Below are 23,518 nucleotides of genomic sequence, written 5' to 3' on the forward strand. Positions count from 1 at the left end.
ACTGTGCATGCAGCCAGTAATAACAGCCTGGTTGATCAGACCCTGATCCACCGTGAGGTCTGGTCTCAGACCGAGCTGCGGGGGCATTGATCCCTGAAACCCTCTCCATGTAAACTCCAGGTAGGTTAGATGAATCAGCATTTAAAGTTTGAAGCCGACCTGAAGCAGCATTCTCATGTTATTGGGCAAAAAAATTATATACTCTTCAACATAAAAGTGGCAGAGTGACTCCCACAGCTCAGTGACAACCCACCAGGAAAAGTTTGAAGGCTATCGGAAGAAGCATTCTCAAGTTATCATATGGAAACCACTGTATTATTCTAATACATAACTTCCTGTTAAGATGCACCAGTGTTAAAAGTGTGAAGCCGATCAGAAGAGAGGTTCTCGAGGTGGTCTCAAATTTCATGCTTATCTAATTGTGTTCTTCACTTGTTTTTCTTGTTTGTCTTTTTTGTTCACCTAAGTTATTTCTCTCTCCTGTGCCCCTCATTCCCCATCTGATCCTCTCATTAACCTTACGAACCCGATCATTCCCCATTCCCCCTGTTCCTCTTCATTCCCCTCCTGCGCCCCCTCATTCTGCTGCACCCCGTCATTCCCCTCCTGCGCCCCCTCATTCTGCTGCACCCCGTCATTCCCCTCCTGTGCTCCATCATTCCCCTAAGGCACCTCCTTATTCCCCTCTTGCGCTCTCTCTTTCCCTCCTGCACCCATCATTCCTCTCCTGCGCCCCCTAACGACCCTCCTGCGCCTCATTCCCTCCTGCCTCTCCCTTATTCCCTCATGTGCCCCATTCATTCCCTCCTGGGTCTCCCACATTCCCTCCTGCGCCCATCATTCCTCTCCTGCGCCCTTCATTCCCCTCCTGCGCCTCTCATTCCTCTCCTGCGCCCCTCATTCCCCTCCTGCGCCCTTCATTCCTCTCTTGCGCCCCCTCATTCCTCTCCTGCGCCGCTCATTCCCCTCCTGCGCCATTCATTCCCCTCCTGCGCCCCCTCATTCCTCTCCTGCGCCCCTCATTCCTCTCCTGCGCCTCTCATTACCCTCCTGCGTCATTCATTCCCCTCCTGCGCCCCCTCATTCCCCTCCTGCGCCCTCATTCCCCTCCTGCGCCCTTCATTCCTTTCCTGTGCCCCCTCATTCCCCTCCTGCGCCCCTTCATTTCTCTCCTGCGCCCCCTCATTTCTCTCCTGCGCCCCTCATTCCTCTCCTGCGCCCCTTCATTTCCCTCCTGCGCTCCTTCATTCCTCTCATGCGCCCCCTCATTCCCGTCATGCGCCCCTCATTCCCCTCCTGCGCCCCTCATTACTCTCCTGCGCCCCCTCATTCCCCTCCTGCGCCCCTCATTCCCCTAATGCGCCACTCATTCTCCTGCGCCCCCTCATTCCCCTCCTGCGCCCCTCATTCCCCTCCTGCGCCACTTCTTCCCCTCCTGCGCCCCTCATTCCCCTCCTAAGCCCCCTCATTCCCATCCTGCGCCCCTCATTCCTCTCCTGCGCCCTCGTTCTTCTGCGCCCCCTCATTCTCTTCCTGCGCCCCTCATTCCCCTCCTGCCCCCTCATTCCTCTCCTGCGCCCCTAATTCCTCTCCTGCGCCCCCTCATTCCCCTCCTGCGCCACTTATTCCCCTCCTGCGCCCCTCATTCCCCTCCTGCGCCCCTCATTCCCCTCCTGCGCCCTTCATTCCCCTCCTGCGCCCCCTCATTCCTCTCCTGATCCCCTCATTCCTCTCCTGCGCCTCTCATTACCCTCCTACGTCATTCATTCCCCTCCTGCGCCCCTCATTACCCTTCTGCGCCCCCTCATTCCCCTCCTGCGCCCCCTCATTCCCCTCCTGCGCCCTCATTCCCCTCCTGCGCCCTTCATTCCTCTCCTGTGCCCCCTCATTCCCCTCCTGCGCCCCTTCATTTCTCTCCTGCGTCCCCTCATTTCCCTCCTGCGCCCCTCATTCCTCTCCTGCGTCCCCTCATTCCCCTCCTGCGCTCCTTCATTCCTCTCATGCGCCCCCTCATTCCCATCCTGCGCCCCTCATTCCCCTCCTGCGCCCCTCATTACTCTCCTGCGCCCCCTCTTTCCCCTCCTGCGCCCCTCATTCCCCTCCTGCTCCACTCATTCTCCTGCGCCCCCTCATTCCCCTCCTGCGCCCCTCATTCCCCTCCTGCGCCACTCATTCTCCTGCGCCCCTCATTCCCCTCCTGCGCCACTCATTCTCCTGCGCCCCCTCATTCCCCTCCTGCGCCCCTCATTCCCCTCCTGCTCCACTCATTCTCCTGCGCCCCCTCATTCCCCTCCTGCGCCCCTCATTCCCCTCCTGCGCCACTCATTCTCCTGCGCCCCTCATTCCCCTCCTGCGCCACTCATTCTCCTGCGCCCCCTCATTCCCCTCCTGCGCCCCTCATTCCCCTCCTGCGCCACTCATTCTCCTGCGCCCCCTCATTCCCATCCTGAGCCCCTCATTCCCCTCCTGCGCCCCTCATTCCTCTCATGCGCCCCCTCATTCCCCTCCTGCGCCCCTCATTCCCCTCCTGCGCCACTCATTCTCCTGCGCCCCTCATTCCCCTCCTGCGCCCCTCATTCCCCTCCTGCGCCACTCATTCTCCTGCGCCCCTCATTCCCCTCCTACGCCCCCTCATTCCCCTCCTGCGCCACTCACTCTTCTGCGCCACCTCATTCTCTCCCTGCGCCCCTCATTCCCCTCCTGCCCCCTCATTGCTATCCTGCGCCCCTAATTCCCCTCCTGCGCCACTCATTCTCCTGCGCCCCCTCATTCCCATCCTGAGCCCCTCATTCCCCTCCTGCGCCCCTCATTCCTCTCATGCGCCCCCTCATTCCCCTCCTGCGCCCCTCATTCCCCTCCTGCGCCACTCATTCTCCTGCGCCCCTCATTCCCCTCCTGCGCCCCTCATTCCCCTCCTGCGCCACTCATTCTCCTGCGCCCCTCATTCCCCTCCTACGCCCCCTCATTCCTATCCTGCGCCCCTCATTCCTCTCCTGCGCCCCTCGTTCTTCTGCGCCCCCTCATTCTCTCCCTGCGCCCCTCATTCCCCTCCTGCCCCCTCATTGCTATCCTGCGCCCCTAATTCCTCTCCTGCGCCCCTCATTCCCCTCCTGCGCCCCTCAGCCCCCTCCTGCGCCGCTCATTCCCCTCCTGCGCCACTTATTCCCCTCCTGCGCCTCTCATTCCCCTCCTGCGTCCCTCATTTTCTTCCTGCGCCCTTCATTCCCCTTCTCCGCCCCTCATTCCCCTCCTGCGCCCCTCATTCTTCTCCTGCGCCCCCTCATTCCCCTCTTGCGCCCCTCATTCCCCTCCTGCGCCACTCATTCCCCTCCTGCACCCCACATTCATCTCCTGCACCCCTCATTCCCCTCCTATCCCCTCATTCCCCTTTTGCGCCTCTCATTCCCTTTCTGCGCCTCTTTATTGTCCTCTTGTCAGCAATATTGATGCAGGAGACTGTAGCCTTAAACTCACTTGCATGACGGTCGATGGAGGAGGAAGAGGAAGAGGAAGAGAAGGAGGAGGAGGAGGAGGGAGAGGAGGAGGAGGAGGTTGAGGAGGAGGAGGGGGAGGAGGAGGAGGAGGAGGGGGAGGAGGAGGAGGAGGAGGAGAGGGCGATCATTATGGAGGTAAATATATCCAGGGAAATATTTTATCACTGTGGTGTCTTTCAAGACAGTGATGGTGGACACTCACTGATGCCAAGACTCGTGTTCAGCTACATCAGGAAAGAGGAGGTGACAAGGCTGAAGAAGGAAGTAAGAACGCTCACTAGGAACGACCAGGAAGTCTGTGAGGAGATGAGCAAAATATTTAGGAAGATATTCTCAGAGGAATTAAGAACAATGCCAGAGAGATAGAGAGAGAGTGCACCACCAAGTGCTGGACACGACGCACACAATGGGAGGAGAACTGGAAAAATTACCGGGTGAACTAAATACCTTGACGGCAATGGGACCAGACAACGTCCCTCTGTGGGTTCTGTGTAAAGGAACAGAGATGCTGTGTGAACCACTAACAGCGATCTACAACCCGAGTGAAAGAGGGTAACTTCCACAGGGTATGGAAAGTGAATGTAGTCCCAATATTCAAAAAAAAGTACAGACAGGTGGCACAGAATTTCACACCATTGTCACTAACATACATAATGTGTAAGGTTATGGAAAAGATTATCAGGGGAAATGAGTAGATTTATAAACAACAACCAACATGGTTTTCAAGATGGTAAATGTTGTCTCACAACTTTACTGGAGTTGTATGGTAAGGTAAGGAAAGTTAGGGAGAAGAGAGAGGGATGAGTGAACTATATTTTTGGACTGCAAGAAAGTGTTTGACACGGTACCACACAAGAGGCAGGCACGAGAGCTAGAGGAGTAGGCTGGAATGACGGGAAAACACTGGAATGGATCAAGGAATACTTAATAGGAAGGAAGTAATGAGTTACTCAGTGAGGTGTGGCAATGGTGGAGTGTGTGACAAGTGGGGTTCCACAAGGGTCAGTACCTGAACCAGTGCAGTTTCTTGTATATGTGAGGAAATCAAATCAAAGGTGTTCCTGTTTGCAGATGATACGAAAGTAATGAGAAGAATACAAACAAGAGCAGATCAGGAAAGACTACAAATGGGTTTGGACAACTGCAGGATTGGTCGTGACAAATGGCTACTGGAATTTAACCCCAGCAAATGCAAAGTTACGAAAATCGGCGAAGGGCAAGGACGTCGAGAAACAGTATACAGGCTACAAACCTCCCTGAAAGAGAAAGACCTCTGGGTGAGCATAGTTCCAAGCATATCACCTGAGCCACACATCAACTGAATAACCTCTGTAGAAACGTGAGACTGGCAAATTTAAGAGTTGCTTTCAGGAACCCCAACAAGCAGTAATTCACGACCTTATGTCAGGACCATCATGGAGTCTGCAGCGCCAGTATGGAACCCACATCTGGTAAAGCATATAAAAAAGCTGGAAAAAATGCGAAGACTTGCAAGGAAACGAATGCAGAGCTGGTAGCAGTACTGGTATAAAATACAGACTAGATGATGAATAACACACCTGCAACACCTGGGTAGCTTTATTGTGGCGACGTTCGCCTATCAGTCGCTTTATTAATACAATACAAAAGTTATTTGAAGATTTTGAAAGTGGAGGCAGTAGATGAGGTAATCAGTCCCACACGCTGATGGCCACCACACATAAAGATTTTCCTGGTTTTAATTGACCACATTTTCTCTCTCTTGTGACCATCTCATCGCGTTCTTAAAATTTCTTTGTATTTTCATGTCTCTTAAAACGAAATACTGGGAAGACACAGGAAAACTTGTGGATAGTTTGGACCTCATCCTTCGTTTCCTCTACATAATTGTTTGTAAACAAGTGACCTGAATCTTACAGAGGATCTTCTGTGTCTCTCTGTGACCCTGTAAACTCAAGTTCTACCAAATCAAATTTATTTCCGTAGTATACAATGTGTGATTTACGTGTTATTAAATATTGTTAAACACAAGGAAGCCACTAACATGCCTGAGTATTTCTTTATATGTTGTACAGTGAAAGCGAAAAATGTATAATATGTAGGATGTATTTTCTAGTTTTGACGTTCAAAGTATACATAACGCTGCAGCCCAGGTATGAAATGTGGAATATGTATGATGTATACACTAGATCTGATGCACACAAATGGTATACAATATCTACAAGATGAAGAATTAGACATGTGCAAAATCTGGGTATCTTTATTGTAGACGTTTCGCCCTCCAGTGACTTTATTAATAAAAGGACATAATGGGAAGACTGTAGAACTATATACAAAAGACGAGATAATCAGTCCCTCTGCCTTGAAGTGGGTGAAGAGTTCCTTAGTCCTTCCTGAGTTACCAGTCCTCACTGTGGCTTCCTGAGTTACCAGTCCTCACTGTGGCTTCCTGAGTTACCAGTCCTCACTATGGCTTCCTGGGTTACCAGTTCTCAGTGTGGCTTCCTAAATTACCAGTCCTCACTATGACTTCCTGGGTTACCAGTCCTCACTATGGCTTCCTGGGTTACCAGTCCTCACAACGACTCTTCTGGTCTGCAGGTCCTCCTTCAGTCTGGTCTCACTCGGAGGTACCCGCTATAGCAGCCCCTACGTCGGTCCACAGAGAGTCTGGCGTTCCTGGGGAAGGTGAGTACCTACTTACTTATTATGTTCCTGCCTGACGCTACCATCTACAGTTCATGTACACTAACTCATTTGTCTAACACATTATATATCAGTTTCAAACTTGCATTGTGAAAGTGGCATTTGAACTGTTCAAAGATCGTCATCAGTGAAAAATCATGCATTAAGGTAAGTCTGGTGGAGATGAATCTTCAAGAACAGTGATGAGGATGATGATGCTGGCTACTGTAGATATCCAGGGACCATCCTGGAGAGGTGCATGATGTAAGAAGACTCGCTCATACGTCGTGTCTCGACCATACGTCGTGTCTCGACCATACGTTGTGTCTCGACCATACGTTGTGTCTGTCCCATACGTCGTGTCTGGCCCATACGTCGTGTCTGGCCCATACGTAATGTCTGACCCATGTCATGTCTGGCCCATACATCGTGTCTGGCCCATACATCGTGTCTGGCCTATATGTAGTGTCTGGCCCATACGTCGTGTGTGGCCCATATGTTGCGTCTGGCCCACACGTCGTGTCTGGCCCATATGTTGTGTCTGGTCCATACGTCGTGTCTGGCCCATATGTTATGCCTGGCCCATACGTTGTTTGGCCTATATGTAGTGTCTGGCCTGTATGTTGTATCTGGCCCATATGTCATGTCTGGCCCATACGTCGTGTCTGGCCCATATGTCGTGTCTGGTCTATGTGCAGTATCTGGCCCATAAGTCGTGTCTGGCCTATATGTAGTGTCTGGCCCATACGTCGTGTCTGGCCCTGGAATTAAAACTGGGTTCAATTGTCTGTCGTAATGTTCTGAGCAACTAGTTCTTACAGGTATGGATACAGCAGCCTGGCTAGTATGTAAGTCTCGTGTGTGTCCATATAGCAGCCATGATTGACATTTGTTGTATTTAGAATCTTATTCCCAGATTACTCCTTATAAATAAACTGGGAATAAGCCACAATGAATGGCTGTCAGTAAACAAACAGAAGAATGAACGAGGATTTAACCAGTGGTCCTGTTATGTAACAGTCATAATGCCGTATCGATGAGCCAGGACGTCTGTAAAATCTTCGTACTGTAAGGTTCATAGCTTGGTGATACAGTGCCAGGCCTGCTACATGCCAGGACCAGGCCCAGTGGTTAACGCGACGGTCTGGAGGTATGGTATGGAATGGTGTGGTATGGTTTGCCAGGACCAGGGTTCGTATGATTACGTTTTCTGAGGTGTGACTCCTGTGTTGTGGTTGCATCACGTTGGACACCGGAAGAGAAAGGGAGGGTTCGATACGGCGTATGTGGTATGATAGCCCTATACACCAACAACACATTGCCTTAAATGCTATAATATCCTTCTCTATAATAATACTAAGATCTACCCAGAACGAAAGATTGTCTATAATAAATATCGGCAGTGTACCAAGTGTTTTTGTACCATAGTCGTGATAATACCTACAATCATAAATAATTTTTCCCGAGTTGAACAAGTACTGCAATGGACAACAGATATGGAAAGTCCCTATGAAATAAGTAAATTATTCCGGTGTGGTGAGTGAGGGACTCGCTGGGATCTAGCACCTTGATGGAGGACTTATTACAAGTATTGTGCCACAATGGTCCTTACTGGAAAGCTTCTGACAGTCATAATGATGGTGATAAAGTACAGTAAAGGACACAGTTGACATAGTATTAAATATCAGGTATAACCTGTGTTATAAACAGCCTCTTATACACAACATTTCAGTCTTAACGTTAACCTCTAACTACTGAACAAATGTTACTTAACCTCTAACTACTGAACAAATGTTACTTAGGTCAATTTACTAGAATGTTGCGATTTGTTTTATATTGCAATTTGGTTCATGATTTATAATTTATTAAGTTTTTATGGGACAGTTTGGTATAAGGTTGTTAGTGTTGAAAACTTTATGGGACAGTTTGGTATAAGGTTGTTAGTGTTGAAAACTTTATGAGACAGTTTGGTATAAGGTTGTTAGTGTTGAAAACTTTATGGGACAGTTTGGTATAAGGTTGTTAGTGTTGAAAACTTTATGAGACAGTTTGGTATAAGGTTGTTAGTGTTGAAAACTTTATGGGACAGTTTGGTATAAGGTTGTTAGTGTTGAAAACTTTATGGGACAGTTTGGTATAAGGTTGTTAGTGTTGAAAACTGAGGCAGGGAATATTGTGGTTAATGTATATGTTACTACAGATGGTGATAGTACAGGTGGTGATAGTACAGATGGTGATAGTACAGGTGGTGATAGTACAGGTGGTGATAGTACAGGTGGTGATAGTACAGGTGGTGATAGTACAGGTGGTGATATTACAGATGGTGATAGTACAGATGGTGATAGTATAGGTGGTGATAGTACAGGTGGTGATAGTACAGGTGGTGATAGTACAGGTGGTGATAGTATAGGTGGTGATAGTACAGGTGGTGATAGTACAGGTGGTGATAGTACAGGTGGTGATAGTAGAAATGGTGATATTACAGATGGTGATAGTATAGGTGGCGATAGTACAGATGATGATAGTACAGATGGTGATAGTACAGGTGGTGATAGTACAGGTGGTGATAGTACAGGTGGTGATAGTACAGATGGTGATAGTACAGGTGGTGATAGTACAGATGGTGATAGTACAGGTGGTGATAGTACAGGTGGTGATAGTACAGGTGGTGATAGTACAGGTGGTGATAGTACAGGTGGTGATATTACAGATGGTGATAGTACAGATGGTGATAGTATAGGTGGTGATAGTACAGGTGGTGATAGTACAGGTGGTGATAGTACAGGTGGTGATAGTACAGGTGGTGATAGTACAGATGGTGATAGTACAGGTGGTGATAGTACAGGTGGTGATAGTACAGGTGGTGATAGTACAGGTGGTGATAGTACAGGTGGTGATAGTACAGGTGGTGATAGTACAGGTGGTGATAGTACAGATGGTGATATTACAGATGGTGATAGTATAGGTGGCGATAGTACAGATGATGATAGTACAGATGGTGATAGTACAGATGGTGATAGTACAGATGGTGATAGTACAGGTGGTGATAGTACAGGTGGTGATAGTACAGATGGTGATAGTACAGATGGTGATATTACAGATGGTGATAGTATAGGTGGTGATAGTACAGATGATGATAGTACAGATGGTGATAGTACAGATGGTGATAGTACAGATGGTGATAGTACAGGTGGTGATAGTACAGGTGGTGATAGTACAGATGGTGATAGTACAGATGGTGATAGTATAGGTGGTGATAGTACAGATGATAGTACAGATGGTGATAGTACAGATGGTGATAGTACAGATGGTGATAGTACAGATGGTGATAGTACAGGTGGTGATAGTACAGGTGGTGATAGTACAGATGGTGATAGTACAGATGGTGATAGTATAGGTGGTGATAGTACAGATGATGATAGTACAGATGGTGATAGTACAGATGGTGATAGTACAGATGGTGATAGTACAGATGGTGATAGTACAGGTGGTGATAGTACAGATGGTGATAATACAGATGGTGATAGTACAGATGGTGATAGTACAGATGGTGATAGTACAGATGGTGATAGTACAGATGGTGATAGTACAGATGGTGATAGTACAGGTGGTGATAGTACAGGTGGTGATAGTTCAGATGGTGATAGTACAGATGGTGATAGTACAGATGGTGATAGTACAGGTGGTGATAGTACAGATGATAGTACAGGTGGTGATAGTACAGATGGTGATAGTACAGATGGTGATAGTACAGGTGGTGATAGTACAGGTGGTGATTGTACAGATGGTGATAGTACAGATGGTGATAGTACAGATGGTGATAGTACAGATGGTGATAATACAGGTGGTGATAGTACAGGTGGTGATAGTACAGATGGTGATAGTACAGATGGTGATAGTACAGGTGGTGATAGTACAGGTGGTGATAGTACAGATGGTGATAGTACAGATGGTGATAGTACAGGTGGTGATAGTACAGGTGGTGATAGTACAGATGGTGATAGTACAGATGGTGATAGTACAGATGGTGATAGTACAGATGGTGATAGTACAGATGGTGATAGTACAGATGGTGATAGTACAGATGGTGATAGTACAGACTGGTGACAGTACAGATGGTAATAGTACAGATGGTGATAGTACATATGGTGATAGTACAGATGGTGATAGTACAGACTGGTAATAGTACAGATGGTGATAGTACAGACTGGTGACAGTACAGATGGTGATAGTACAGACTGGTAATAATACATATGGTGAAAGTACAGACTGGTGATAGTACAGACTGGTAATAGTACAGATGGTGATAGTGCACACTAGTGATAGTACAGATGGTGATAGTACAGACTGGTGATAGTACAGACTGGTGATAGTACAGATGGTGACAGTACAAATGGTGATAGTACAGACTGGTGATAGTACAGACTGGTGATAGTTCAGATGGTGACAGTACAAATGGTGGTAGTACAGACTGGTGATAGTACAGACTGGTGATAGTACAGATGGTGACAGTACAAATGGTGATAGTACAGATGGTGATAGTACAGATGGTGATAGTACAGATGGTGATAGTACAGACTGGTGACAGTACAGATGGTAATAGTACAGATGGTGATAGTACAGATGGTGATAGTACAGACTGGTAATAGTACAGATGGTGATAGTACAGACTGGTGACAGTACTGATGGTGATAGTACAGACTGGTAATAGTACAGATGGTGAAAGTACAGACTGGTGATAGTACAGACTGGTAATAGTACAGATGGTGATAGTGCACACTAGTGATAGTACAGACTGGTGATAGTACAGACTGGTGATAGTACAGACTGGTGATAGTACAGACTGGTGATAGTACACAAAAGTGATATTGTTAACATCAGTAAGACTGGTAACATAATATGGGTCAACAAGTCTGTTAGAGATGCATCAGGTTTGAACTTAATTAACTTAGTGCTTAAGTCGGATTTATAAAATTCTATTTGACTAAATGTTTGAAGTAATTAAGTGAAGATCATTTATATCCGCTGGAAGGTTAGTTGTAAATTGTAGGTGCCTTTGTTTACATGAGGTTCTTGTACACCTAGCATGGAACATCTGGTGTACCAAAGATGAATTATTGTTGTATTGTGCTCGTGTGTTGTGCTACAGCTCCCCTGGAAGCTTCCAAGTGATGGGTTAAAGTTGCTTCTAAAATGCAATCTATATATGAAATACGCAGTAGTGTGTGTGTGCGCTACAGTGTACTCACCTAGTTGTTGTTGCAGGGGTCGAGTCACAGATCCTGACCTCGCCTCTTTACTGGTCGCTACTAGGTCACTCCGCCTACTCCATGAGCTTAATCATACTTCTTCTTAAAGCTATGTATGGATCCTGCCTCCACTACATCACATGGTGGGTGGGGGTGAGGGAGTTTGAGGTAATTAGTCCCTCAGCCCGGAGTCGATGTGATAAGTTCATCAATCTTGATAAAAGTACAGCATATATGGGGAGATGGAGCTTGTAATATACTGCAGACAGGTGAGGTGAAGCAGTCGGAGGCGGCGTCACCACGGAAAAATTCGCAGATGGAAGTAGGTCAAGCCTATAGGTTAGGCAGGCGTAGAATTCACTCTCGTTTTGTCTACAAGAATCTTGGCACTTGTAGAAGCATACGATGTAGTGACACGGGGTATAAAGTGTGAGATGGGTGAGGGAAGCAGAAAGGAAGGATTCATTAGTGGAAAACAGAGGTTTTGTAGAAGTTTAAGGGATGTGGGTGAGCATTGAGGTGCGGTGTTATGTGTCTGGTGGACGTGGGGAAGAAGAGTGTGGAGGTGCGGTGTTATGTGTCTGGTGGACGTGGGGAAGAAGAGTGTGGAGGTGCGGTGTTATGTGTCTGGTGGACGTGGGGAAGAAGAGTGTGGAGGTGCGGTGTTATGTGTCTGGTGGACGTGGGGAAGAAGAGTGTGGAGGTGCGGTGTTATGTGTCTGGTGGACGTGGGGAAGAAGAGTGTGGAGGTGCGGTGTTATGTGTCTGGTGGACGTGGGGAAGAAGAGTGTGGAGGTGCGGTGTTATGTGTCTGGTGGACGTGGGGAAGAAGAGTGTGGAGGTGCGGTGTTATGTGTCTGGTGGACGTGGGGAAGAAGAGTGTGGAGGTGCGGTGTTATGTGTCTGGTGGACGTGGGGAAGAAGAGTGTGGAGGTGCGGGTGTTGCTATTAAAGTTGTAGCTGTTTAATATCTGAGATGACTATAGTCTGTGAAGGGACGGTAGTACCAGTGTGTGGCCTCGAGGTAGCTGTTGTTTAGGGGGTTTGAAATACATGAGCAGGATGAGTAGTTACAGCGGACTGTGTTGCTTGTGGAGTTGTGAAGGTACCAGATGGTAAAGAGGTTATGACAGCTTCATTAGTGAGAGCTGTACTGGGTGACGGGGCGACCTGGCGGTTGTGTAGCAGTCCCATTTCTGGTTCTAGCTTCAGGGAACTGTGTGAAAGCAATTCCTGTTTATAATGAGAGTCCTTGGGCGGGCTGAGGTGTTGTCAATGATGCTGCTGCAGTCACCTGGGATCTGGGAGACTCACTCATAATCTCACCGCACCTGACTTAAACAAAACATTTAATAAGAACAGCAGCTCCGATGATGCAAAAGATGAAAATGTACATCCACTTCGAGTGACGATCTTCCTTACCTCTTCCTAGATGCTACCCTCACCAGTGTACCAGGAAAACAAAACACGGAACGGGTGGGGTTTAAAACCAAGGCGAGTGAGTCGCAAAACTCCAGGCCAGTGCGTAAGCCACTGGGCCAGCTGGCTACAATAAGATTACTCCAACTCCCTATCATGGGTCACAGTGGAGCCCATGCTAACCTCACTATAGTGTATAAATATACCTAGCTGGATGAATCTTATTGGTGGCCTGGTGGTTAACTCTCTCGCTTCACACGACGAGGGCCTGGGTTCGATTCCCAGCCAGAGCAGAAACATTGGACGTGTTTCTTTCCACCTGTTGTCTATGTTCACCCATCAGTAAAATGGGTACCTGGGTGTTAGTCGACTGGTGTGGGTCGCATTTTGGGACACTGACCTAATTTGCCCGACATGCGGAGCATAACAAGGGGCTTTCTATGTAGTAGTATGTCATTGATGTCAGCTAGGCCTGTATACCATGTACATGTACTTGTAGTAAATAGCCAGCTGGCCCAGTGGCTTACGCATTGGCCTGGAGTTTTACGACCCACTCGCCATGGTTTTAAACCCCACCCGTTCCGTGATTTATTTCCAATCGTGTTATTACGACTTGGTGAGTGAATATAGCAAGATGACACCTCTAGTGTTGGCCTTCTTAGGTTCAGCAAAACTTCTTGATTATACTAGAATGTAACTCAGCAATCATCGTTCAGCAGGCTCTGCAGGCAACCTCCAGTCATACTGTGTCATCCAGGGACACGGGAGGTCATCCTTCAAGGTTCCTGGAGGATGACTCAACACCTCACAATGCACCTTTCATCCCACGACAACACTACTAACGAAATCTGTCCTAGAACAAGATTGGTATACCTACCTACCTACCTGGAGGTAGGTATATGGTAATGATATATGATATATTGCGACTCTTTATTACGGAAAGGTTTCTCCAGGGAGTGCCTTCTTCAGTCCAACACAGAGAATGTGGAAGACGAGGAGGACTTTGAGGTAATCAGTCCCTCAGCCTTCAATCGTTGTGTTCAGTCCATCATTCTTGACTAATAAGGCTCGTGATGATCTCTTCCTTCTGCCCAGGAGCTACATTTCACGAGATGGATGGGGGAAGGTAGGAGTATATACGTACATTTGATCCCAGAAAGGGAACAAGTTCACTTACACAATACAAGGACCACAGTACAAGGACCACAGTACAAGGACCACAGTACAAGGACCACAGTACAAGGACCACAGTACAAGGACCACAGTACAAGGACCACAGAACAAGGACCACAGAACAAGGACCACAGTACAAGGACCACAATACAAGGACCACAGAACAAGGACCACAGTACAAGGACCACAATACAAGGACCACAATACGAGGACCGCAGTAGAAGGACCACAGTACAAGGACCACAGTACAAGGACCACAGTAGAAGGACCACAGTACAAGGATCACAGTACAAGGACCACAATACAAGGACCACAATACAAGGTCCACAGAACAAGGGCCACAGTACAAGGGCCACAATACAAGGACCACAATACGAGGACCGCAGTAGAAGGACCACAGTAGAAGGACCACAGTAGAAGGACCACAGTAGAAGGACCACAGTAGAAGGACCACAGTAGAAGGACCACAGTAGAAGGACCACAGTAGAAGGACCACAGTAGAAGGACCACAGTACAAGGACCACAGTACAAGGACCACAGTAGAAGGACCACAGTACAAGGACCACAATACAAGGACCACAGAACAAGGACCACAGTACAAGGACCACAGTAGAAGGACCACAGTACAAGGACCACAGTACAAGGACCACAGTACAAGGACCACAGTACAAGAACCACAGTACAAGGACCACAGTACAAGGACCACAGTAGAAGGACCACAGTACAAGGACCACAGTACAAGGACCACAGTAGAAGGACCACAGGAGAAGGACCACAGTACAAGGACCACAGTACAAGGACCACAGTATAAGGACCACAGTAGAAGGACCACAGTAGAAGGACCACAGTACAAGGACCACAGTAGAAGGACCACAGTACAAGGACCACATTACAAGGACCACAGTACAAGGACCACAGTACAAGGGTACAGTACAAGGACCACAGTAGAAGGACCACAGTAGAAGGACCACAGTACAAGGACCACAGTACAAGGACCACAGTAGAAGGACCACAGTAGAAGGACCACAGTACAAGGACCACAGTACAAGGACCACAGTACAAGGACCACAGTACAAGGACCACAGTACAAGGACCACAGTACAAGGACCACAGTACAAGGACCACAGTACAAGTACCACAGTACAAGGACCACAGTACAAGGACCACAGAACAAGGACCACAGTAGAAGGACCACAGTACAAGGACCACAGTACAAGGACCACAGTAGAAGGACCACAGAACAAGGACCACAGTACAAGGACCACAGTAGAAGGACCACAGTACAAGGACCACAGTACAAGGACCACAGTAGAAGGACCACAGTACAAGGACCACAGTACAAGGACCACAGTAGAAGGACCACAGTAGAAGGACCACAGTAGAAGGACCACAGTAGAAGGACCATGGTACAAGGACCACAGTAGAAGGACCACAGTACAAGGACCACAGTAGAAGGACCACAGTAGAAGGACCACAGTAGAAGGACCACAGTACAAGGACCACAGTACAAGGACCACAGTAGAAGGACCACAGTAGAAGGACCACAGTACAAGGACCACAGTAGAAGGACCACAGTACAAGGACCACAGTAGAAGGACCACATTAGAAGGACCACAGTAGAAGGACCACAGTACAAGGACCACAGTACAAGGACCACAGTACAAGGACCACAGTACAAGGACCACAGTACAAGGACCACAGTACAAGGACCACAGTACAAGGACCACAGTAGAAGGACCACAGTACAAGGACCACAGTAGAAGGACCACATTAGAAGGACCACAGTAGAAGGACCACAGTACAAGGACCACAGTACAAGGACCACAGTACAAGGACCACAGTACAAGGACCACAGTACAAGGACCACAGTACAAGGACCACAGTACAAGGACCACAGTACAAGGACCACAGTACAAGGACCACAGTACAAGGACCACAGTACAAGGACCACAGTACAAGGACCACAGTACAAGGACCACAGTACAAGGACTGGGGTTGTCATGGTGGGTAGTTTACACACATGTTGGTATGTATGATAATTTTAGTCATGTAGATGTGAACTTAAACTTAGTGATTTACACTACGTCAAGGGATCCTATCCGGCCCCGCTCCAGACCCCGCCCCAAACCCTGCCGGGGCGGGGTATGGGGGGCTGGTACGAGGGTTGTGACCGGAACCGGGTGGGAGACGGGGCCATGGGCGGATTATGGGGCTTGGCCTGGGGCTGGTGCTGGGGCGGGGTCTTAGGCAGGGGCTGGGCTAGGGGCTGGTGTTGGGGCTGTACACGGGGCCTGGGAGGGGGCCAGCCATAGCTTCAACAAGGGTGGGTCGTCAGTGTGGTGGTGACTGTGGTAGGGAGAGTATACACTCACTCACGTTCCCTCACACCACCTCTGACTCTGTGTATTACTAGTGAGTGTTGACACCTGGGTGTCGTGCAGGGTGTCGTGTGTGTCACGTCACACCCTGCCCACACATACTGGAGCACTCAGGTGCCACACCTGTGTCGTGTTCCTGGCTAAGCTACCGTGCAAGCCTTGACGCTACCCTCAGCTACACATGTGACGCTCCAGGTGTACATATCAACATCGTGAATACATAACTTAGTACACACAGGTGGCACTGGCTGGTGTACATGTGAGCCGTGTGTACATGACTCCTGCACCTGTCACGGTCTTATTAAGGTCGTGACGTATATTGTGATGGTAGTCTATACATTTCTGAACAAAAACAATATAAATATATATATATATATATATATATATATATATATATATATATATATATATATATATATATATATATATATATATATATATATATATATATATATATATATATATATATATATATATATATATATATATATATATATATATATATATATTATATATATATATATATATATATATATATATATATATATATATATATATATAGTATATACCTGGAGAGGGCTTCAGGGGTCAACGCCCCACGGCTCGGTCTGAGACCAGGACTTGGTGGATCAGGGTCTGATCAACCAGGCTGTTACTGCTGGCCCCACGCAACCCGACGTACGAACCACAGTCCGGCTGGTCAGGTACTGACTTTAGGTGCCTGTCCAGTGCCTTCTTGCAGACAGCCAGGGGTCTATTGGTAATCTCCTTTATGTATGCTGGGAGGCAGTTGAAGAGTCTTGGGCCCCGGACACTTATTGTGTTACCTCTTAGTGTACTCGTGGTGCCCCTGCTTTTCACTTGGGGAATGCTGCATCTCCTGCCGAGTCTTTTGCTGTCATAGGGAATGATTTTCGCATACAAGTTTGGTACTAATCCCTCTAGGATTTTCCAAGTGTATATTATAATGTATCTCTCTCGCCTGCATTTCAGGGAATACAGATCAAGGGACTTCAACTGTTCCCAGTAATTTAGGTGCCTCATCGTACTTATGTGTGCCGTGAAATTTCTTTGTACACTCTCCAGGTCAGCAATTTCGCCTGTCTTGAAGAGGCAGTTCGTGTACAGCAGTATTCCAGCCTAGGAGAACAAGCGATTTGAAGAGAATCGTAATAGGCTTGGCATTCCTAGTTTTGAAGGTTCTCATTATCCATCATTATTCTAGCAGATGAGATAGATACATCGTTGTGATGTTTGATGGTGAGATCCTCTGACATTTTCACTCCCAGGTCCTTCACATTACTTTTTCGCATTACACACACACACACACACACACACACACACACACATATATATATATATATATATATATATATATATATATATATATATATATATATATATATATATATATATATATATATATATATATATATATATATATATATATATATATATGTATATATATATATATATATATATATATATATATATATATATATATATATATATATATATATATATATATATATATATATATATATATTAATGAAATCACGAAAACAAATGATTTTGAATCATTAAGAGAACTACGGCTGGCCAGGACTCGACCCTGCGTTCCCATGCCCAGGCCTGTGAGAACAGGACAATGCAGGCATGAGTCTACCGGACCAACAATTCTCAAGACCAGACGCTCAGCGGCACTGAGTGTGCTTTCCCTGGTGCGAGAACATACGTGGCACCAGCCTTCACGAACAGTCTATAGAATTTGTGGTCCAGTAGATATAGTGATGCGTACCGTGTCCTGTTTTCACAGGGCTGGGCATGGAAACGCAGGATCGAATCCTGGCCAGCCGCAGTTTTGTTAATGATATTTATATATATAGTAGGTTGGTAGACAGCAACCACCCAGGGAAGTACTACCGTCCTGCCAGATGACTGTGAAACAAAAACCTGTAACTGTTTTGCATGATGGTAGGATTGCTGGTTTCTTTTTCTGTCTCATAAACATATATATATATATATATATATATATATATATATATATATATATATATATATATATATATATATATATATATATATGTCGTGCCGAATAGGAAGAACTTGCGATCTTGGCTTAAATAGCAACGCTCATCTTGCCATACAGGACAAACGAAAATTTGTGTATAAAATAATTTCGCCAAAATCATTCTGAACCTAACGAAAAAAATATATTTCACTGTGTTTGTTTAGTATTAAATTATTGTAAACAAATCTAAAATATATTTAGTTGGGTTAGGCTAAAATAAATTGTTCTTGTTATAATAAGGTTAGGTAAGTTTTCTAAGATTCTTTTGTTGCAAAATTATAAATTTTTACATTAACATTAATGAAAAAAATATATCTTTAAACTTATAAGAGAAAATTTTAGAAAGAACTTAATTTTAAATGAGTTCTTGCTAATTGACCAGTTTTACGTATTCGGGAAAGACAGAGCCCGCTTCCTGGCAGTGAGAGCCCCTCATGCAGGGGATTTTCTGTTGGCTGTTCCCAACTCCAGCCTTGGCACACGCCTCGACCCACAGACCATCCGCATCTGTGTTGGCCTTCGACTTGCCGCCCCTATTCTCGCCGAACACAGGTGTATTTGTGGCAGTGAAGCAGCAGACCGATTCGGGTACCATGGTCTTGTGTGCCGTAAATCTGAGGGAAAGACTGCAAGACATGAGGTTAATAACATTATCAAGAGGAGCCTCACAACAGCTGGATGCCCAGCAGTAAGGAGCCACCCCAGCTATGCAGATCTGATGGCAGCCAGAAGCGTCCAGATGGTATCACCTTCAAGCCTGGACAGACGGGAAGCAGGTGGTGTGGGACTATACATGTGCATCTACCTTGGCTGATACCTATCTACGATACACCAGGGAGGAAGGAGGGGCAGCTGCCAGCTTCAGGGAGTCCCAAAAGTCTAGAAAATATGGAGAACTTGCCCATCATTATATGTTTGTTCCCAGAGGCTCAGAGACCCTTGGCTTATGGGGAAAGAGTGCATCTAAATTCCTTAAGGAATATATTATCTGATATATATATATATATATATATATATATATATATATATATATATATATATATATATATATATATATATATATATATATATATATATATATATATACATCAGATAAAATTGAAGATTAGTACCAGGCGGATGGTTGCAGGTGGTTTTAACACTCTTAGCAGAGCCATCATCAGAGGCTGAGTCAGTGGATGACCAAGCACAAGCAGGAAATTTAAAGAATCCACAAGGATACATCAGTCACCAGGTCCTTGAAGCAAGACAACATTCAGAAAGGGGAATTACTGGAGACTCCAACAATGTCCTCGTAGTGGGAGGTGAACAGTGGCCAGGAAGTACGTGAAGGAGAAGAATAACTCAATTACGTTATCACCAGATGCTAGTAACAAAATGATATTTTTTAAAAATAGCGCGTACTGTTACCACATTTAGCTCCTGATGACTTTCTCCTGAAGTCGATGCACAATACTTCCACATAAATTAAAAAAAAAAACCTGGTCGTCCGTTGCGTTTTAGGACATCCCTAATCCATCTAGTAAGCGATTAAGACAAACTGTTCAGTGTTTCATGGGGGTTAATTTCCCCACGACCCGTGAATGTTGTCCTGAAACTCTGGTAGACGGCTGCTATACGGACCATAGTTGACATCAATGACATACTACTATATAGAAAGCCGCTTGTTATGCTGAGGATTTCGGGCAAATTAGGTCAGTTTTGTCCCAAGATGCGACCCACACCAGTCCACTAACACACAGGTACCCATTTTACTGATGGGTGAACATAGACAACCGGTATAAAGAAACACGCCCAATGTTTCTACCCTCGCTGGGAATCGAACCCACCGATTTAACCCACCCTTGCATTACACTTAGTGTGAGACTCAGACAAATGATAACAGGCCAATTTTAGATACCTTAGTACAGTTAACGTTAGTAGGGACGTTTTTCTAGGATTTTCTGGAGGTGTTTTTAGTATGGGCATGTTAGTAGCACTGTCCTCCAGGTATCAAGAACACCAGGTCCTTACTGGACAAGTCACACACATCTCTGGCTTCGACTATTTCCTTCGTTCATTGGTCTGCCTTATGTAATCCAATGTTCTCTGCAACTGTCTCTGCGACTTACTCCAGCCCAAATTAATTCAATAGCCAAAAATGTCCGACAAACTCGGCCTTCAAGACGACACCTTAGAGTACCACGGACACAAAATCCTCCATCACACATGTCAAAAGGGACCCAGGACGCAGCCAATAGCCAAGGGGACTCCTAAGACGTCCCATTTCGAGTTGCTAGACCAGTATAACTGTCTCACGGACAAATGTCCACCATGGTAGAACATTACTCTGGACATTAAAGCACGCCGGGGACCTTCCACACAACGCAGTACAGTACTTAAATGACCAGCATTTTATGTTAAATATTAACAAAAAATCCTACAGGAGTTATTACGGGAGTTAAGTTTGGTTAACATGGCTGTAGAAATGATTAGGAATGTTGAGATTGTTCTTTCATAAAGAATTCGCATTATAAAATACTAAATAAGGACTTGACCCTTGTGGGTTTAGCGCTTAGTTTTGATAATAATAATAATAATAATAATAATAATAATAATAATAATAATAATAATAATAATAATAATAATAATAATAATAATAATAATAATAATAATGTATAGACTTGTTAGAAATTATGAGAAGGATTTTTCGCAAGAACACAATTTGGAATTAATGGGCGCGTCAGGTCCGTTGTCTTATAAAATATTATTTTCCCACTATAATCTACCTTGTCCATAATTACTATCGTATTTATTATATTTGTTTAGTAAGGTGAAGTCCAGAATCTGTCCCTAATTCATGGTATAACTTAACAAATTGTGTTGCAGAGGTCAGAGCTCAGCAACACAACTGTAATCAAAGATTTGTTAAGTTGCACCATAAATTAAGTAAAAATCCTGGACTTCACCTTACGAAACAGACAAAACAAATGTGATAATAATTATGAACAAGGTAGATTACAGGGTACAAGGTAGATTACAGGGTACAAGGTAGATTACAGGGTACTAGGTAGATTACAGGGTACAAGGTAGATTACAGGGTACAAGGTAGATTACAGGGTACAAGGTAGATTACAGGGTACTAGGTAGATTACAGGGTACAGGGTAGATTACAGGGTACTAGGTAGATTACAGGGTACTAGGTAGATTACAGGGTACAAGGTAGATTACAGGGTACAAGGTAGATTACAGGGTACTAGGTAGATTACAGGGTACAGGGTAGATTACAGGATACAAGGTAGATTACAGGGTACTAGGTAGATTACAGGGTACTAGGTAGATTACAGGGTACAAGGTAGATTACAGGGTACAAGGTAGATTACAGGGTACTAGGTAGATTACAGGGTACAAGGTAGATTACAGGGTACTAGGTAGATTACAGGGTACTAGGTACAGGGTACAAGGTAGATTACAGGGTACAAGGTAGATTACAGGGTACTAGGTAGATTACAGGGTACTAGGTAGATTACAGGGTACTAGGTAGATTACAGGGTACTAGGTAGATTACAGGGTACAAGGTAGATTACAGGGTACAAGGTAGATTACAGGGTACAGGGTAGATTACAGGGTACTAGGTAGATTACAGGGCACTAGGTAGATTACAGGGTACTAGGTAGATTACAGGGTACTAGGTAGATTACAGGGTACAAGGTAGATTACAGGGTACTAGGTAGATTACAGGGTACTAGGTAGATTACAGGGTACAAGGTAGATTACAGGGTACTAGGTAGATTACAGGGTACAAGGTAGATTACAGGGTACTAGGTAGATTACAGGGTACAGGGTAGATTACAGGGTACTAGGTAGATTACAGGGTACTAGGTAGATTACAGGGTACAAGGTAGATTACAGGGTACAAGGTAGATTACAGGGTACAAGGTAGATTACAGGGTACAAGGTAGATTACAGAGTACAAGGTAGATTACAGGGTACAAGGTAGATTACAGGATACAAGGTAGATTACAGGGTACAAGGTAGATTACAGGGTACAAGGTAGATTACAGGGTACTAGGTAGATTACAGGGTACTAGGTAGATTACAGGGTACAAGGTAGATTACAGGGTACAAGGTAGATTACAGGGTACAAGGTAGATTACAGGGTACTAGGTAGATTACAGGGTACAAGGTAGATTACAGGGTACAAGGTAGATTACAGGGTACAAGGTAGATTACAGGGTACAAGGTAGATTACAGGGTACAAGGTAGATTACAGGGTGCTAGGTAGATTACAGGGAACTAGGTAGATTACAGGGTACAAGGTAGATTACAGGGTACAAGGTAGATTACAGGGTACCAGGTAGATTACAGGGTACAAGGTAGATTACAGGGTACTAGGTAGATTACAAGGTACAAGGTAGATTACAGGGTGCAAGGTAGATTACAGGGTACAAGGTAGATTACAGGGTACAAGGTAGATTACAGGATACAAGGTAGATTACAGGGTACAAGGTAGATTACAGGGTACGAGGTAGATTACAGGGTACTAGGTAGACTACAGGGTACTAGGTAGATTACAGGGCACAAGGTAGATTACAGGGTACAAGGTAGATTACAGGGTACAAGGTAGATTACAGGGTACTAGGTAGATTACAGGGTACTAGGTAGATTACAAGGTACAAGGTAGATTACAGGGTACAAGGTAGATTACAGGGTACAAGGTAGATTACAGGGTACAAGGTAGATTACAGGGTACAAGGTAGATTACAGGGTACAAGGTAGATTACAGGGTACTAGGTAGATTACAGGGTACTAGGTAGATTACAGGGTACTAGGTAGATTACAGGGTACAAGGTAGATTACAGGGTACAAGGTAGATCACAGGGTACTAGGTAGATAACAGGGTACTAGGTAGATTACAGGGTACAAGGTAGATTACAGGGTACAAGGTAGATTACAGGGTACAAGGTAGATTACAAGGTACAAGGTAGATTACAAGGTAAAAGGTAGATTACAGGGTACAAGGTAGATTACAAAGTACAAGGTAGATTACAAGGTACAAGGTAGATTACAGGGTGCAAGGTAGATTACAGG

The 23,518-nt window shown here is 45.5% G+C and overlaps 1 protein-coding gene across 3 annotated transcripts in view; it reads left to right on the forward strand.

Annotated features, from left to right (window-relative positions):
- LOC128703856 (oxysterol-binding protein-related protein 1) overlaps positions 1–23,518 on the forward strand; it is a 648,989-nt gene that overhangs the window by 106,632 nt on the left and 518,839 nt on the right. For all 3 annotated transcript variants that reach the window (XM_070084964.1, XM_070084965.1, XM_070084966.1), the window contains exon 14: positions 6,075–6,161. In XM_070084964.1, coding sequence (XP_069941065.1) covers positions 6,075–6,161 — 87 coding nt within the window. The remainder of the gene's footprint in view (positions 1–6,074; positions 6,162–23,518) is intronic.

Source organism: Cherax quadricarinatus, chromosome 14 (assembly GCF_038502225.1).
Source record: "Cherax quadricarinatus isolate ZL_2023a chromosome 14, ASM3850222v1, whole genome shotgun sequence".
In the NCBI taxonomy this organism is placed as follows: domain Eukaryota; kingdom Metazoa; phylum Arthropoda; class Malacostraca; order Decapoda; family Parastacidae; genus Cherax; species Cherax quadricarinatus.